The sequence below is a fragment of the Halichoeres trimaculatus genome, unplaced genomic scaffold (genome assembly GCF_033239565.1).
Source record: "Halichoeres trimaculatus isolate MK-OKI-2021-1 unplaced genomic scaffold, fHalTri1.1 fHalTri1_scaffold_16, whole genome shotgun sequence".
Taxonomy (NCBI): Eukaryota; Metazoa; Chordata; class Actinopteri; order Labriformes; family Labridae; genus Halichoeres; species Halichoeres trimaculatus.
Window position 1 is genome coordinate 20,436,678 of NW_027437194.1, and position 18,967 is coordinate 20,455,644.

General features: G+C 39.6%; 1 protein-coding gene across 3 annotated transcripts in view; it reads right to left on the bottom strand.

Annotated features, from left to right (window-relative positions):
- Positions 1-18,967, bottom strand: part of rgs3a (regulator of G protein signaling 3a) — a 95,646-nt gene that overhangs the window by 55,081 nt on the left and 21,598 nt on the right. Inside the window, exon 1 of one of the 3 annotated variants that reach the window (XM_074690208.1) lies at positions 12,489-12,762. The exons of 1 other annotated variant lie outside the window; for it this stretch is intronic. In XM_074690208.1, coding sequence (XP_074546309.1) covers positions 12,489-12,503 — 15 coding nt within the window. In that variant the 5' untranslated portion in view covers positions 12,504-12,762. Of the gene's footprint in view, positions 1-4,750; positions 4,908-12,488; positions 12,763-18,967 lie in introns of those variants that run through there. One more of the 3 variants, XM_074690209.1, reaches the window with a different exon arrangement.

The following is an 18,967-nucleotide window of genomic DNA, read 5'->3' on the forward strand; positions in this document are numbered from 1 at the left end:
CTTCTGAGATGTGTAAACTACTTAGCAAAGCACTATGGCATCTGTACATGTTCTCAGATTTCTAAAATGAATGTTAAATTTTGAAAAGGGCGCAAAGTGGGATTTATTTTATGACCAGGGAGGTGTAGCAGGGTGCTGTCCTGTTTGATTTTTACTTATTTTTGCTTACAGCATTTTCCCTAACACACTTGAACAGCAACAAATCTTCAGTTTCTATGTTAAATGTCTTCACTGATTTTTGACCAAATTTAGAATTTGAAGGATTTTCAAAAAATAAACATCTTTATTACATTCTACACAGAGTCCAAACTCTTTGGTTATTGGGAAAAGTTTATTTCCCACATGCAATAGTCCATGTAATCCATGTCAATGGGGGATAATGCTGCCAAAGTTGATTTTCAAACTCAAAAAGAATCTCAAAAAGAAGGTTGCATATTATAGAAGTTTGTTAGCAAGCCTCACTCAACACGCCCTATGTGGGTCAGATTATGTTTTTGAATCTTCTTCTGCTTTTCCAACGTGACATTCAAATACATAACAAAATGAAAAGCATGTTAGCACTTAAAATGTTTTTAAGTGTAAGGGAATTCCATTATTGTATTTTGGAATTCCTTTAAACTTAAAAACATTCTATTATTCAGGATTCAGATTCTTGACTTGAAATAAAAGCGGAAATGTTGAGTAAAACCAAGTCTTGCTGTCATATTATTCAAGCAATAGTTTCAGCTGTATTAGCTTTGATGATCAAACAACAGCTCCAATAATTTGTCTAACAAGGTCCCTTAAACTGATGCAATTCGTAATTTTTATACGTAGTGATTCTGGCCAAAAAGAAAAATAGCATTGCAGCAGTTAGATATGTATCACTAAGTGTTTTGGTGGTGAGAGTGGCTCCTGACACCATGCAGAAGTTAAATTCATTAAAATTAACTGCAGACATGATCTGTGTTTTTAGCTCACAAAAACAATTCAGTGTAAATTTCAGTCTGTTTTATAACATGTTAAAAACATCTTAAAATAGCTATAATTTTTGTGCAGTCATTTTAAATAATGACTAACTCAGAATGTAGAGTTACTTTTAAAAACAGCTCTGGTGAAAACCAATTATGTCTGAAGTGGAGTTTACTAAAACTAATCTAAGGAACAAGAGTAAAACGCTTAATTTGTATTTATTCTGATATCAAACCCTTTGAAGCTGACATTTTTAGACCATTAGCCTTCTCGTAAAAGTGGTGATTCTTTCTTTCCTCAAAGATAACGTCTTGTTTTTCACAGCACCTGTAAACAACATCTTCTCTCTAACCTCTTCTTATAAACTCAAGCTGTTTATTTGCCTTAAGTGAAATCATTTGCTCAAACCTACGTCACAGGTTGTTATGTAATCTCAGACTCATGGTTCATTTTCTACATTCCTGCAACCACAGGTCACACATTACAAGCTGCTCACACATGGTTTTTCCAATTTGGGAGATTCACGTGTTAGCAGTATTTTGATTTATGATCATTACTGGTGCAAGAATGAGTATTTAGAATAAGTATGGGTAAAGTTTATGTGAAAACAGCCCATGGATCTGTGTGTTTGCATGTGTGTGTTGCTTGATTTCACCAACTGTGGCTTTACAAATGATGAATGACAAATGATAAGTTGTGGCATGTACTTTTTAGATCAACCTGCGAGCCATTATTGCTTGGTGTTATAGCAATAACTCATTAAGTCAGCAAGCCACATAGATGATCAATCTCTGAGTGGCCTCATTACATGCAGCGCAATGCACCGGCCTATTTTCCCCTCGATTTCACTGAGTGAAGAGCGATGAGACGGTAATAGTTGTTCATCTGTCAGCCCCGGCTATTGTGTCTAGGCCAGAGAGAGGGGGAGAAAATGGAAAAGCAAGCAAGGGATTACAGGGAAAGAGGGTCTGTGCTTTCGAGGAAACCCAGAGAGATAAGAGAAAAGGTGGATGAAATAGATATTATGGTTGGATCGCTTGGAGGAACTGCATCGTACGACTGTTGGTGACGGAGAGTGATAAAGTTGTTTTATCTTTTAGTGGATTTACAGTTTCAAGTTTTTACAGCTGCATTTTGACCAGAGGGTCCAGGATCGGTTAGATCCTGTTAAACAATTCCCAGAACGAAATTGTTTCTGTGACCCATTGTCTGTCTGTGTTTCGACCTCAGGGCAGAGCACCTGGGCAGATTCTGCCAAAACAGTACAACGATGGCTAGAGGAAAAAAAAAACAGGCAATGCAGAACAACCCCCGACCAGTAGAGGGCAGTAAGACAATAAAGTAGGACTTGGGAAAGTTGCCATTTCAAAAAGACCCAGACAGCTTCCATTAGCGATGGAGTGGACCACTCTACTGTCTAAAGCATAAGGATGGCGGAGATTGACTGGTGTTTCAGCTTGAAAAATGAGCCTGTTGTTTAACGATGTTCAGCGGGATGCATCCTTCTCAGAAATTTTTACCCCTTAAACGTTTCAACCAAGAAAAAATAGTTCTGTAGCACTAAGATTAGAGACCACAAATTAAAAAAAAAAAAAAATCAAGCTGTAGAAACAACCCAATGAGATTTCTTGTGTTTTACTCAGTTCAACATATTTTCAGTGAGAAATAGCGACTCAAAAAAATGCTCTATCAACTGACTGAGCAGCAAGTTCAAGGGTTAAATCATCATCAGTCACTCAACTGATGAGGATATTTGACACATATCTTAAACTAAACTAGAATGTAATCGTAAAGACTTCTTCCGTGTTTTAACAGCTGTTGCAAACTGGATATTTGCTGGCACGTTCAGCTGAAGGTCAACAGTTTACAGGGTCACTCTTAAAACTGTAACATCAGACGCATTCATGCTATGAGGCCCAAAATACGATTGTAGACAATCTTGTTGTAGATGGAGGGGGAAATAAAAACACTGTGTGTGCTCCACCAATTAGAAACATTCAACTTCTCGGTCATGCCCCACAAAGTTCCTGGACTTCTGGAAAGAACTAGCCCAGGGTGAGACCGTTTTCAGAGGGTAAATTTATTATCCCACAACTAAGTTTCTACCTTTGTTTCAACAGTCAAAATGCTGCTTATTTGAGGCTGCAGGTTTCAAGTGGCCAAAGTTGTAAGAGAAAAGAACAAACTAGGGAGATTTTCCCTGACTCTGCACACAGTTTAAGCTAAATACACAGTTTTTCAGCTCAAAGACCAAATGTGCAGAGCAGCAGAAAAAATCTGTATGTCGGCAAACTTGTGGAAGCAGGAAAATCACCAGGACGACAACCTATCAATCCCTCACATTAGTACTTTGTGGTGCATTCACTTTGCCGTTGTCAAATGCATTCATTAGCATGAAATCTATTCTCATTACAGTGTATGCGAACAGTGATAGCCCTGCATTTTTTGTCTTAGTCTTTAAACTGTGGGTATTTCTTTTTTAAGAATAACACTGCAAAAAAATTTGGAGGATTAAAGATTCCTTTTCACAGGGATCAGAACGACTCATAGGGTGTGTAAAGTCAAGGCCTGGGTTCTTTTTTGGGAGGGGGAAGTGTGTCGCACCGAAAGATGCAAAGGCGTTATTGATAGAAGCCGAGGGTTCAGAGAGAAAATGTCACTGACGCAACTCCCCCCGTGACGCCAGGCAGCTGAAGACAATGTGACCACTGAAAAAGAGAGTAAAAAAAGAGCAGAGAGCTGTGTGTGTGTGAGTGTATGTGTGTGTGTGTGTGTGTGTGTGTGTGTGTGTGTGTGTGTGTGTGTGTGTGTGTGTGTGTGTGTGTGTGTGTGTGTGTGTGTGTGTGTGTGTGTGTTCGCAAGGTCGTGATTAGTGTGAGATTGGATTTCTCAGGTTATAGCAAAATAACAAATATCTCATTTGTACAAGGCTGGGACTGGCAGCGCGTTAGCAGCCAATGTATCACATTCAGTCACAGACACGCTCTTGTGTGTGTGTTTGTGTGTGTCATTTTGTTTGTGTGTGTAGGTGTGTGTGTACGCTGCGGGTGGGCCAGTGACACTATCAACCATTGATCACCGACAAGGGAAAGATTGAGGGGATGACACTCCATATCTTTACAGAAAAACCCACAAACAGTATTCTACACATCACTTCCTTATTTGTGTATCAACAGGCGCTGCCACACACACATGAACACAAACTGTCTCTCCTCTCTCTTTCTCGAAGTGGAGAATAACCTCCTCAGTGCGCTTCCTGTTGTTCCCTCTGTCGGCTTTCTCTTCTTCACTCGTCGCTATCACTTCGAACACTTAGCTCAGATTCACTTAAAGGCATGTCTTCTTAATAGCTTTCTCATTAGCTTCCTTTATTTGACATCAAACAACTTCCCGGACATGTCACTTCAACATGAACGGGGCGGAAACAAACAAAGCAAAAGTCATCAGGGATGTCAACAATGTATCGGTTGGAAAGTCTGCCTAAAAACTGCGTTTCTTGCCGAATGTATTACAATAAAAAAGCCATGAGTGAAAGGATTGAAGGGACGAATGAAAAGCATGGCTTTATTAAATCTCCCCATCTTCCCTCCCATCCCTCTGTCTTATTTATATCTCCCTGTGACCAAACTGCTCCCATCCCTCTGGCAGCACAACTACAAGCAAACTAACCAACCAGATACTCAAAACCTGCCCCTTCAAAGCCACAAAATCCACAGGAGTAAAATTCCCACTATAGATTAGCTTCAAAGTAAGATATACTTCAGCGATGAGAGCCAAAGCGCTGGTTTGTAAAGCCTACCTGGCACGAGGAAGTGGTCCCAGGTTACAATCCACTTACAGGCACTCCACACATCCCCATTAAAGTGGCCTACTTCCTCTAACAAACCGGCGTGTGAGTGTTTGTGGCCAGCTAGCTGGGCTGGCGTGTGTGAGTCTGTCAATGTGGGCTAGGCCAACTGAGCAGTGTGTGTACAGTGAGAGAGAGAAAGAGAAAGAGAGGAGGGAGAAGGGGGGAAGAGAGAGCGAATGCCCAAGAGGCGAAGAAGGTAGACTCCCAAGCTGCACAAACAAGAGGGGAGGAAAGGAGGAGAGGAAGGAGATAGCGGTAATGAGAGGAGACAAATGAGCAGTGAGCGCTCAAAGAGAAGCACATGTATGCCTGCATGTGTGCGTGTGTGTGTGTGTGTGTGTGCTCTTTATACATACTGCCTGGTTTCAATGATTGCAGATGTGTGTCTGCAAATATTGTCTGACATATGCGTACATATTTGTCCCTGCACAGCTCCCCCCGCCCTTCATCTCTTTGTGAAGACATTATGGCACTACTGGCAGGTCCCACAGGATGCACAAAGCCCACAATGGACACACTGGAAACACACACACAAACACACACACTAATCTGAGCAGCACGAGTTAAGTTATATGTGTCAGGCGCTCACAGTAGAGCTGCATGAGGCGACAATAAAAGGAGCAGGAACTGTGATATTGTAAAGACTTCATATTATGAGGAGAGAACAGCAGCCATAATGAGAGAGTGAGGTCATCCATGTGTCACAGGTGGGCTTTAAAATCTCAGTAATGACATGAATGACACACACTTCCTGCTTTTATCTCCTTTGGCCTTAATTTCACACAAAGAAATGTGAGCGCTACACTTACAGGGAGTCTGTTTTACCTTGTCACTTCTTGTAAGCATTGCCCAACTACTATATATAGCTACTGGATGCTTGTTCTCTACAATTATACTGAGTCATAACCCGTCACAATATCTTTGACTTGGATGACATCAGTGCACCTTTCAGTTCGAACAACACTGAATGAGGAAAGAGCAAGGTGGACATAATGAGCCCGCGAGAGAAGAAGAAAACTGGAACATGCTGGTAGTAAACGAAGATGATAACAGCGTCTGACATAGGTTACTTGAGCTCGTGTGTTTTGCAGCAGGCCAACTGTGAACAAAAAAAGCATACAATAACGGATCAATGTAAAAAAGTGTGAAAAAGCAGCGGGAAATCAGTTTGAAACACAGTTTGCCTTTTTGAGGTCAGTTGTAAGTGTGTTGATGCAGGAACAACCAGGGCGTTATTCATTCACTGACAGCCTAAAAACCCACAAAGGGTTTGAGGAAAAAAATACTTTTTCACATTTTTCTGTAAAAAAAAAAAAAAAAGAGGGGTGCATACACTAAAATAAGTAATAAATGACACTGAGATAGAACAAGTGAAAGAAATAAAATTTCTTGGAATAATTATTCAAAACAAACTTAGTTGGAAACCTCACATAAACTATATTAAAGCAAAGTTATGCAAATCACTAGGAATAATTTCCAAAGTCAAAGAGTTCCTGAATGAAAAAAACTTTTATGTTTTGTATTGTTCTCTAGTTCTCCCTTATATGACCTATGGCGTAGAGGTGTGGGGACATACGTATAAAACAAATCTTGATCCGATTTGTGTGATCAAAAAAAAGAGCAATTACAATTGTAAATAAAGTGACCTAGAGGGAACACACAAACAAACTTGTTATCAAACTGAAAGCTTTAAAATTTAGGGACTTGGTTGTCTTTAAAACAGCCCAGTTTATGTATAACAAAGAACAACAAGTTACCTGTTCATATCCAGGGATTGTTTCAAAAGAGAGATATGGTTTTTAATTTCCGAGGGGGTGAAATATTTAAAAAACAGATTGCAAGAACAAACATAAAACAGCACTGTATTTCTGTTGCTGGGGTTAATATTTGGAACAAGTTGGTCCCAGAGCAAAAAGACTGTTTGTCATTATTTCAATTCAAAAAGAAAACCAAGCAAAACATTTTAAATTCCTATGTTGAGAATGTCCAATGACTGTTTTAAAAAAAAATATTGAAAAGTCTTTGCATCCAGTATATTTTGTTTTGTGTCTTGTATTAAAGCATTGTGATGCACATCGGCTTAAAAAAAGAATTGGTAGTTTCTGTTAAAGCTGTGATGTATGGACTGGTAGCCATCTATATGTTTTAAAAGCAGTGCAACTTGTGCTGGGGGCGGGTAAAATAAGCCTCAGCCTCAGCCTGCTCCTTTTCAGACTACCATGTTGTTTTGTTGCTATTTCTCGCTCAGTTAACAAGTTTGTCTGAATAAACTTAAATGAATCCTGAATCCTAAAATGGCCACATTTTTTTCCACAATTTTCCCAGCAGAGCTGACCCTTTAATTATTGGATCTTAGTGTCCAAGCAAACAGAAAAAAAACACAAAAAAGAATGACAGACCATGTCAGGTTTAACCCATTTTTGAGCTTGTGGATCCCTGACTAATATGAAAGCTGCTTTGTGGAGCAAGCACCTCAATATCCCTGTAACTGGATGAATAACTCCACAAGCAGTTGTCTGATGAACTCCAGCATTTCATCACACACATCTTGGAAGGATCCAGACACATAAAGGCAAAGAGCAAATCAAACTTGCAAAACTGACGGCAGCGAGCCTTTTCAGTTTGAGACTTCAACTGCCCCCAATATCTTCTCTGTTAACTGAAAAAATGTTGTATCTCCTAAATCCAATGTTTCTGTACAGCTCCACATCATCATATTACCAAAGAATTATTTTGATCCATTTATTCTTAAACCTTAATGCATAAGCACAATATCTGCCTTTAAACAGCGGAACAGGTGCATTAATTCTGCCGTTAGCGTCTGTAATGGTAGAGTCAACTGCCATCAAATATAATGCTCCTGCAGGCTGTTAGCCTCGGCTCATGCATACTGCTAACTGATTTTTTTTTTTTTTTTTTTGCCATTGGCACAAACTGTACATTTTCCTCCCTAATGACTGGACATGCATACAGGCCCAGATCTCAATTCTGCCTCCAAAACAAATGCATGCCTTTGCAAGAGTCATGTTTTTATGACAGTGGGTGATGGTGCTCATGGGAAACGGAGTCTCTAACCTGGAAAATGCCAATTCCAGCCACAGGTGTCACCACAAACAATGCCAAATGACAGAAAAAAGGTTAAATTTACAATGCTAAGACCAAAAATTAGAAAATCTCTGTATGAGCTGATTTCACTGAAAAAAAATCTGGCAATAAATTGCAGCATATGTAACTCATATGATTTAAACATTCACTGAAGCTTCAGCTCAACTAAGCAGACTAAAAATAGCATCAAACAAAACATCAGATCTCCTCAGAGCAGCTGGCAGACTGCAGTGTTTCCTCTAACATGAAAAAAGTTTCAGTTTTTAAGTTTTCTATTATTTATGGTTACAGCTTGGACATTTTGAACAAATGACCTCATCATAAATAATCTTTATTGGTGTTCTGGGATCAAACAGAAGAATTAACGTAAAGCAACTCTTGTATTTCCTGCAGCTGTCAGACATGGTGCTGTATGTGTGTAGAAACCTCAGTGGTGAGTCCTGTTAGACAAACAAATGTACCTGCTATACCTAAGTGGCTTATTGAACCTCACTGTACTCTCTCTGTCTCTCTTATTCACTCATTCACACACACACCCTCTCGCTTGTCAGTCTCTCACCTTTCTCTTCACTCTGTTATCTCGAGAGCCTCTCAGCACTACTCAGGAGGCAGGTTTTTTATATCCACAGTGTGACATGGAACATTTGCAACTGAAATGTGGAAGGCATACGCGGCACCTGCTGACCTTTATATAGCAGGAAAAGGAAGACAAACGTGATTGATCTCACAGAGGATCTTCTCATATACTCTTATGTCTTCCTATCTACACAAGTCTACATACATGTGCAAAGTGAGTCCCATACATTGGAAGTTCAAGAGAGATGTCACATGGATGAAACGCCCCAAGCAGTTTGAGGTGTGCTGCATGGCTCAACTTTAGATACCTGCTCAATTTCCATTCTTTTGTCCATACGTGGACTTCAAATGGAAACCCTTCAGTTTCACTGCCCCGGGTGATCTGCTGAAGCCAAGAGCTACCTCGACCACAACTTCCAGCATACTCATCTTTTTAGCAAATGCTTAGCAGTGGATGCATTGTATGTTGTGTTTTTCTAGTTTTGAGACAGCTTTTATTGCAAAGTGTTCATTGTTGCTGACTCGAAATGCTGGTTATATGTCAGATCTGCTGTGGTGCAGTCCCTCACCATTAGCTGGGGCTGTAGCTGCAGTTTATGAGTCCTGCCATAATGCTACCAAGCTAACTGGTATGTGATCGAGCACAGATGGGATGACATCTCATAGTGTGGTGTTGTTTGTAAGTGTTTGAAAGTCATATTTTTGAGGCTTTTCTCGCTTTGGCAGTACTTTGATCAAGAGAATGGAAATATAAGTTGTATGAAGCCCTGTTTGGTTGAAATGCTATACAACCAGTGATGTTAGCGCTGCCAATGCTTGCCACACTTCATGAACCAATTAGACATATGATCCTGAGTCATATTGTTCTCAGTTTAACAGTTTACTGTTTCCTAACTTTGCCTGCAGTCTGTGAATGTTTCAAGAATGGTTGAATGTGACTAGCAGTGTAAAAGTGCTTTGAGCTGCAAGAAAAGACTAAAAAGTGTAATACAAGACCAAGACCAAGTCCGCTAACCATATACTTTTAGTGGAAATTATTTGCTTCAGAACATCCTTTGGATTGAGATGATAGACAATACCTCTGCGCCACAACAGCACAGCTCTTTTGAAATAAGCCAAAGCCATCCTCATATCTAAAGGAGAACCTTGAGAAGACCCAATCAATCGTGAGCATTTCATCTCAGGTCCTTGAGGACAAGAGCAAATTCAGCTCCTTTCTCAGTCAGGTAGATAATCCAGAAGAATAGCGACCTCGAACCACAGATAATCACAATCTAAGAGAAAATGGTAATCTCCACCATCAAAAGGGGGATCACTGTCCTGATGTTGCCAGGAACTGCATATCTGAAGAAATCCAACCTTCGTAGTAAGGACACCAGAGAAAATAAAATGCCCTTCCCCAAAAAAAGAAAAATTATGGGAGCAGCTGTGTGCCTTCATGCGAAACTCTACATTTAGCCTATAGCTAGCTGAGGCAATCCCCTTTGACGACATCAGAGCTTTGGGCATACGTCCCCTGTAAGACCTCCAACTGTCAGAAGAGGAATAAGAAATTCATGTTAATGTAACTGCTGGGAACAACCTCGAAGAGACAGACGGTTCTCATGAGAAGCTTAGACCTTCAACGTCCTTTCATGGGTCGATGATGGTGCGCGTCCACCTTTGCATGCCAAAGTTCAAGCAATAAACAAACTGAAAGTCCTTGACCTAAATGACAGACAGTTCCGACAGCTGTGTCAGAAAAACGACAGATTTGCACTTGCTTTGGGCGGCTCTTCGACCTCAATGTTCTTCTCTGGATGGGGCAGCCCTTTTAGGCAGATGTGACCGAATGCTAGCTCAATATCAGGACTATCTTTTCAGCATCCAGAGGGAAGGCAAGGCCCGGTCTTCTTTCAACCCACTGGCTGTGGCAGCATGTGGCTCATATTTACCAAGCATTACTCAGCTTTTGGTTGGAGGACTGGGCAGCGTCTTCTTAATCATTCACTCACATCTCTCACTTAAAGGGGAATGATAGAGGTCTTGTTAAGTAAAAGCCCCTGTAGTTGCTTGATCTTCACCACAACCAAATCAGCTTTTCTGCAAGCCACAGTTCAGAGACAGGCAAAGAGCTCCCAAGCTGAACACATTTTCTGGCATTTGTGATTATAACACGCTGTGACTGGGGTTTGAAGGTCAAATTCCAAACTGTTGCACTTGTGGCGCACTAATTACTGTGATACCCATCCCATGGCTTCTCACCTCATGGGAGACCAGGACTCATAAAAATCTTTAAATTATTATTGGCTTGCATGTTCGATGAACAAGGCAATCACTTGTTGCTCTCAGCCAGAGCCTGCAGGGCTCATGCTCTGCAGGCGATCAGAGACTGTGAGGTCCTACAATGCGTCCCTCCTGTTTAATGATGTAATTGAGGTGGGATGTTTCATGTGCAGCTGGTTGCTGCAGATGTCATTCTGCGCTTACATTTGGACTGTTCCAAACTCAATTAACCAGCCTTGTTTGTTTGCCAGTAACACATATCAACAACATGATATTAAATAGAGAATTTAAAAACTGGAGTTGTATTATCTTGGAAGCTGTATACTACGCACAGCGGATGAACAATGTTAAAAGATCAGATGGATGCAGATAAACAAAACTGTTGGAGGTGGGACAGGACACGACACTGTATAAAAAGAGGAAAGCTGTTGGTGTATGTGTAGATATGTGTGTGTGTTCATGTGCGCCATGCTGTGGGAAACACTCGAACTTTGCAAATTCACAAAGACAGCAACAATTATATGCTGCTTTAGCTTAGAAGTTAGGTTGCATGGCTCACAAAGTTAGTACTGGAGCAGTTGGTCCAGAGTCAAATCCAACCTGTGACCCTCATTACTGCAGGTCTCTCTCACTCTGCTCTATCCACTACCCTGTCCCTTCTGAATACAGACAGAAGATATAACAAAAAAAATAATAAACAATAAATTAAAGTCAGCCTATAGTAAAAAAATTAATAAATAAAAAAACTGTTGAATTTAAATCAATTTCACAGTGTTATTTTTTAATAGATTTAAATTTCTCAAATTGTAAACAAAAACCTCCAAATTTGTATTTTTCTCCTTTTCTTTTATTTGATTTCATTTTTTAGGTTTTGTGCAATTCCATGATTGTGTTATAGTTGTGGTTCTCAATTGATCCATTATAAGGATATATCCCTTCAACAGACACGCTTATATTAACTAAATTAATTTTGAGTTTTGAGGTTTTTATTCATTTATTTATCTCCATTCGTCCCTGAAAAAGGGTTTCAAAGCCTATCAGCATCATGTTCGAAATGCTGACTCAGCAGAACTTATTGATGACCTAATAAGAGCCAAAAAGACTGAAGTTGAGACAGCTCCAATCTGCCCGCCTGCTGCTAGAGTGAGATTTGCACCTAATAATAAAAATTGTGTAGCTTTAATATCTTGAAGAAAAAATCTTCTGACATGAAAACACCAATATTAAAGACAAAACAGACCAAAGGACAGGTAGTAGTATGTCTTGTGTGGCTAACCCTCAAGTGGTTGGTTGGAATCAAACCTGTGACGCCTCACTGCATGCTTCCTGTTTCATCCACTGTTCTGTTCTTATTTGATAAAGACAAAAAAGCCTTAAAAATAACTAACAAAATGAATAAAGGAAATGTGGAAGATTTGAATCAGGAGGGCTTGGAAATACCCACTTTAGTCAAAAGAAAAAGAAAAAGATAGAAAACTCTTCAAAAATATTTTTTTAAGGCAAAGTAATTATTAAAAAAACAGCACCCAATTGAAAAAGTTGTGACGAGAGCATTTATCGAACAGTTATGATACCAGCCCTCAGACACTGCAACTTACTCACACATCTATTTTAGCCATTCATGCTGATATTTGTATCCCACACACACACAGTAACCCCAATCTCAGCACTACACCAGTAGAAGTCTCCGGAAAGACCCCTCTGTTTGACCTTCACATTAGTAAAACATGGATCACAGTACCTTGGACACAGGCATCTGGACGCGTGGTGTGCTTGCTCTCTTGTGTGTAAATGAGTTATTGTGGGTGTTTTGTCCCTGACTGGCACAAAAAAAAGCGGTGCAGTTCAGCTCCTGTGAAGCCCAAATAGATACAGGCTTCTAATCCAGCGTGACCATATGAGACTTTTTCCTTCTGTCCGATTTTCCAGGTATGTCAACGCTTTCTTTTGCCGCCTTCTTCAGTCTTGTCTGTGTTATTGCTGCAGTCCCAGCTTCAACCCCCAGCTCGGCAATAATGTGCGTGCCAATGTGTGCGCAAAGGAGAGCAGAGCGACAGAGAGGAAGAGCGAGAGGGAGAGATAGAGGGGGTAAAGAGGGATTTGGTGAAGGAGGGGATTGAAGACAGATGGCATCAGGGAGACAGGGAGAGAGTGAGAGGTGTGAGAGTGAGAGGAGGAAATGTAAAAATGTGATATAGTGGAAACGCAGAGGGAGTGAAGGTGATGAAAAGATCAAATGTAACCAACTCTCAGGGGACCAAAGCGGTCTGTGTCCGATGGTCTGTCTCTCCCACTCTCCCCCTCTGTCTGTCTGTCTCTGTCTTCCTCTATGAGCTATTTTTAGAAGTTGCTCTGTCGCAAATCAAAGCCCTGAATCAAAGAGCAGGATGTAAAGGACTGTGTCTTTCACACCAAATAAGACAGAGAGACATCACCTTATCTGTTACAGTGACCATGTCTGTGGATCAGGCCTGAGGGGAGCCTCTCATCTGGCCTTATCTAATCGCATCATGTGCGAGGAAACACAGCTCTTCATAGTTATTTGGAACAGCACACACAACACAAGCCAGTCTGGTGTCTCGCCCACTGTCTCCTAGCAGAGGTATTTTTGTTTCCAGCTACATTAATGATTGACTCACACCTTTTTTACTCTTCAGACTTAAACTCCAAACTAAGGAATATTGTATAGAGCACATAATCCAAAAGTAAAATTGATCGTCAGTAGAGTTTGATACAGCATGTAATGTTTCTATTGGAATGTTTAAACGATCTGTTGTTACAACTTGGATACACATATGTGTATTAAAAAAAGAAAATATGAATAGTTGTAACAAAGCAAAGGTTGTTTTTTGTATTTATGTCATCTTCATATTGATGTTATGATATATAGTCAGGATCTGCATTTGATGTTTGTTTTAAAAACCATGGTTTGTGCAGCTTTGTATAATATGGTTCAGCCTAATGCATATTAGCATTTTTACCACTTGCACTTTTTTAATCGCCAAGTCTCAGTAGCTAATTGTGATCAACTAAACTTTAAATTAAACGTTTGAAAATTCACTGTTTCACATTTTGGCATCATTTTGTAGCCCATATTTATCATTTGAAATAAAAACGTATCTATGTCCTGATTTCTGATTTAAATGAATATATGAATCATATGAAGCTTGAAATTTTTTATTTAAAGCATTTAACTCAACGCTGAACTGCTACATCTCTCTGTATGACTTCATTATAGTGTGATTTCTTTGTGAAATACACCTTTCATTCCATTTTGTTTAATACCACTTTTTTTGTTTGTTTGATAACACCATTTCATTTTAAGCATTAAGCATCAGTGTACCCAAAATGTCCAGCACACTTCAATAAAGTGCATTACAGACAAAAGCACCCAATATTAAATCCAAGTGCTGTTGAAACTGAGGATGTAAATGAAAAACTAACTTAGAACTCATCCATTTCCTTGAATTTGCTCCGAGGAAACAACTCAAACAGGAATCAATCACCTAAAATATGTCCTGGTGGCTTTTGTGATGCGGTTGATGAGCTGCGCCTGGATGCTTAGCTCACAGCTGGCAGCTCAAAAGTGCTCTGGTGATTTCAATCCATTTGACATGGAGTGTGTCTTAATTTTGACTTCTAAACCCAAAGACTTGATGCTGACAGCTCTAGTTGGAATTTTATTTTCTGAGGGTATTTTTCCTCTTGGAGTAGTTTATATATTGGACCATATGTGTTATATTGCTCACAAGCTCATATGTTACCCCTGCTCAACTTTAAGTGCCACTGAGTACATGTGAGGGCTCCTTTTAGCTGGAGTTTCTGATCACTTTGCACAAACAGGGCAAGCTTTCAACTCCCAGCTTTAACCATAAAGTAATGATTGACATTTAAAAAGTAAAAATATCAACTTGTCTGGTCTCATGTTTCCACTGTGATCCTTTTTTCTGTTAATTGTTAGCAGAATGTTTTATGGTTTTCAGTTTCATTTCTGTAATCACACACTTGCACTCATCCAAAGTGTCACCGAGTTAAAAAGAGCTCTCTTGTTTGCAAATTATCCCAGCTCTGCTACATGCTCGGTGGAGCAAACGTCACTTCTTGGAGTAGAAACGTGTGTAATTGAAATGAATGGATTTCATGCTCCACTGTCCACTCTAAGGATTGAGTCTATGAGGCTCTTATCTATACGAGCCCCTGTGCTGCTGCATAATTGCTGTTATATAACAGAGTTATGAATAGTTAAAGGTGGGCTAAAATAAAGCCAAACACCGCTCCATCAAAGCGAAATCATTAATGTTTAAAGAGGGACATGGGAATTAATCCTACACTACAGGCCACAATGAATAACATCCCTGTGCTGTTTGTTAGTGTATGAAGAGGACGGCGAGAGGGGTTTGCAGAGGAAAACAAAGGTAGCTATGAAGACAGGGAGAGAATGTGAGAAGGTGAAAGGCTATATTTGCACCTGACAGGTGTCAAAGATTTCAAAGGTAAAGAAGCGAAAGGTACAAGGTGAGAGAAGACAGAAAGAGGATGTATGACGCAGGAGAGGATGAGTGTCAGGTCAGGGCTACACAGGAAATAAAAACACTGACAGTGAAGATATGATTAGGTTAACCTTTGAATTTTTTTGTTTTTTGTTTCTAGCTGTCAGGTCAAAATATAAGCTTTCTAGTTTTGGAGGTGTGCATTTGTAATGGACATTTCAAACAAAAATACAATTCATTACTAAGTGGCCTCTATTCGGTGATTGGTTGCAACTCTCTTGACGTTAACACCCATGTTTCTGTGACGCACCAGCGTGTTTCTTGTTTCAATTCAATGTAGTCACTGTTCCTTTCCTGTTATTTAATGCAGCTAGCAAACCACTTTGGCCTTCATCTGTCATGTCCTGTCATTTATGTAAAGTTCACACATTGTAACTCAATCTGGCTTTACTTTGTAGTAATGTCTCTCCTCTTCTTTCAGAGAACTTCCCCTCCCATTCTGATGTGTTTCCTGCCTTTGTGATTGTTGTCCCTGCTCTCACTGTTTTCACCTGTTACCTCATGTACAAAAACTCTGTCTCCCCTCATCATCTTGTCTTACCCAGTGCGTTCCCTGAAGTCATAATTTTGTATTCAAGCCCTATTGTTTTAGTTTTCCTAAAAGCTGGTGCTTAACAAGATTTTTTCATTGACACTCCCAAAAACATTTTTTTTCCCAGCATTGCTGATACTGTGTACTTTTCACGTCTTTGGCAAAGCTGATCTGTGATCTTCTGTAAACTTACAGTTTTCCAAATCACCCACTATATAAGCAACCAAGAGTTGCTAGAAGTCACTAAATCATGTCATGGTTGAATTTGCATAAAACTGTGTAAAACACCGTAAACATGGTTAGAACTACACATTAACCTTCTTCTGGTCTTGTTTTTGAAAAGGTCAAAATGACAACCCTCCTGAATCAGGACCTGCAAAAGTGACCTAAAAGAGCCAGCTGCTCTGGCTGCAGTTGGGAGGGACTGTTATGTAGGTAAGGAAGACTCGCCTGTGTAGGTAACAGGGAGAGTGGCCCACAGCGGCTCGTTGTCGGTTTGTTGAAAAGAGTAAGGTCCTTATACACACTTCAGTCTCTGAACCCCAGAAGAGTCGCTAGATTTGTCACTAGTCAGTTTTCTAAAGAAAAAAAGAAAAAAAAGAGTCCCTTGAGGGTCTGAAAAGTTGCTAAATAAAGCAACCAAGCTGCTAAGTTGGCAACCATGCTTTGAGGCGCATTACTGCCACCCACTGGGATAAGTTAGCATTAAAACTACAATACGAAACACTAGTGTTTGACAGTACGTTAGATAAACCATGGAGTAATTTTGAAGAAACAATAGTAAATTTTGTCACTTCTAGTCATAAAAGAGATAATAACCATCTCACAGGTAACTGTTTACTTCTGTAAAATCTTTAAAATATGATACAAACCACTTAACAATTTTCAAACCATGTATGGATGCTTCAGAAGAAGTTTTTCTTTCAGTGATAGCTTTGTTTCCACTTTCCAAAACCAAAAACAAACATAGTATTCTACAAAAATGGATTAAAGAGAACTGTTATACTACAGTCAAAAGCAGTAGGCAGTATATTACGTACTACAGTATGTAGTGCATACTACATTTATATGTAGTTGGCAGTACAAATTTGAATCATTAGGTTGGTTCTTGACACCAGTTGGCGAAAGCACCATATTACAACCAGGCACCAGTAAAAGCAATGAAAATTTGTGATTTTTTTAACCATATAATGAGCATAATAATGATTTTTAATAAAGGGAAAGATGTAAAGATAATCCCTCTAATCAGCAGACCGCTCTGTTGCCATGAAACCCCGTAAGACACAACTTTTCAGGAGCTGAAATCTCATTAAAAACCACTGAGGAGAAATCAAGTCAAAGCTCCGCTGTGATAAGCCGATACCAGAAGTGTGTCATCTCTGCTCTTCATATCTGCTCCATTTAAACAAGCACTAAATTTGGATGTCACACTTTGAGGTACAGCACATCCCACAAATAGCGTGCAGCATGCTGTTTGTGTGTGGACGTGAGCATGAGCATGTGCATGCGCGCGTGGAAAGGAAAGAGACGAGTAAAGACAGGATGGTTGGGATTCATGCGTGTCTAATTGGAGACAGTGAAGAGGAAAGTGTGGCTGTTGTGGAGAAATAAAGAGAGCAAGAGAAATGTTAATCATGTGAGGCAGCACAGATGTTCCAGGCATGCTTCTCATTCATGATCTATTTATAATTTAAACAGAGAGGTGCAAAAGACTTTGTGTATTTCCTCAGTGCAACAGTGAAGGTGGTGGGTTTTGTTTTTTGCAGTTTTTGCACAGGTGTTTAGCAGCTTTTCTATTCTCAACAGACAACCAGAGAAAATTAACTGCTAAACATGTCAACACTCCTTCTTCAATCACTCGATGGCTGTGTTGAATTCTCCCGCTGCTCACTTCCTCCCATTGTACCTCTCACTGTCAGTAATCAGACTATCACTTTTAATGCGCTCCTCTTACTCTCTGTGTCTTCCTGCTGATCCACTCCATATGCAAAATCCTATAACCTGTATCAGCAAAGCTTGTGTTTGATTAGGCAAATACTTTCATGTTAGGCCCTGATGTAACCTCAATCTGTCTCGGCTCAGATCCACTTAAAGAAAAAAAAATTCTAAATCCAAGTTTCTCTTCTGTTGTCATTTTTCATTTCCCTGTTTTTTCACTTGAGATTTGCAGCATGGCTTACATACATATACTTGAGCCTTGAAACATAATCTTACAGATTTTGAATTAATTATGACATAAGCAAAAGGATGGAAACCTCAAAAATGAATTTAAACTTCTGTGAAAAATACTGTTACACGTGTAGAAGAGAAATTTCACTATTTTTCGTACAATATGGGCATTTTTTCCCTTAATAGAAGGTTGCATTTAGTGTAAGGGGATCTGACATCCAGATTTGACAGGGGTCATCCCATTTTCAAGCTCCATGTCTGGTGTCCCAACAAATATCTGATCAGTGGTTACCAAAGTTGAGGTTGCAAAATGACTTCCAAAATCAAAAACTGTTTAAAATGACACATTTCATTAATAATTGTAATTCATACACAAAAAGGAGGTTAAAGTTTCAAAAACACTTTTAAAATAGAAAATGTTTTATATGTTTTGAGGTTTCTTTACAGTCACAAGAGGTGGCCAAGCCAGGATAATAAATTCAGAAATCTCTTTATTTTCCACAGATTAAGTTTCTTAAGTCTTTTAGTTGGTTTGGTTTTGTCTGTTGTTGGATTGGCCTTTTAGTTTATTTCTACGGAATACACCACTAACCAACTTTTGAGGGGCTGAAAAGTTCAGAAATGCTGACTTATAAAACACCAACATGTCCATGTTTTGGGTCCTCTCTCCCCAGGTTTCAACAAACTGAAATCCTGAAACAATGCACTGTGCCATACAGAACGTCAATCAATGTCATTGCCAACACCATGTCCCCTAATGCACCGTGAGTCAGTTTTCAGTACCGGTTTGTCAGTACATGTGGCAATAATTCTTGTCAAACAGTGACACATAGACAGGTCCTACTGCTGCATGACATCAGGTAAACTAGCTGTCATACAAAATGATATGTCATATCGAAATGGAAGGCAGTGTTTTCTAAACAGCTTCGGGATGGTGCTGTTGAATTCTGGGCCATTTTTCATGCTGCT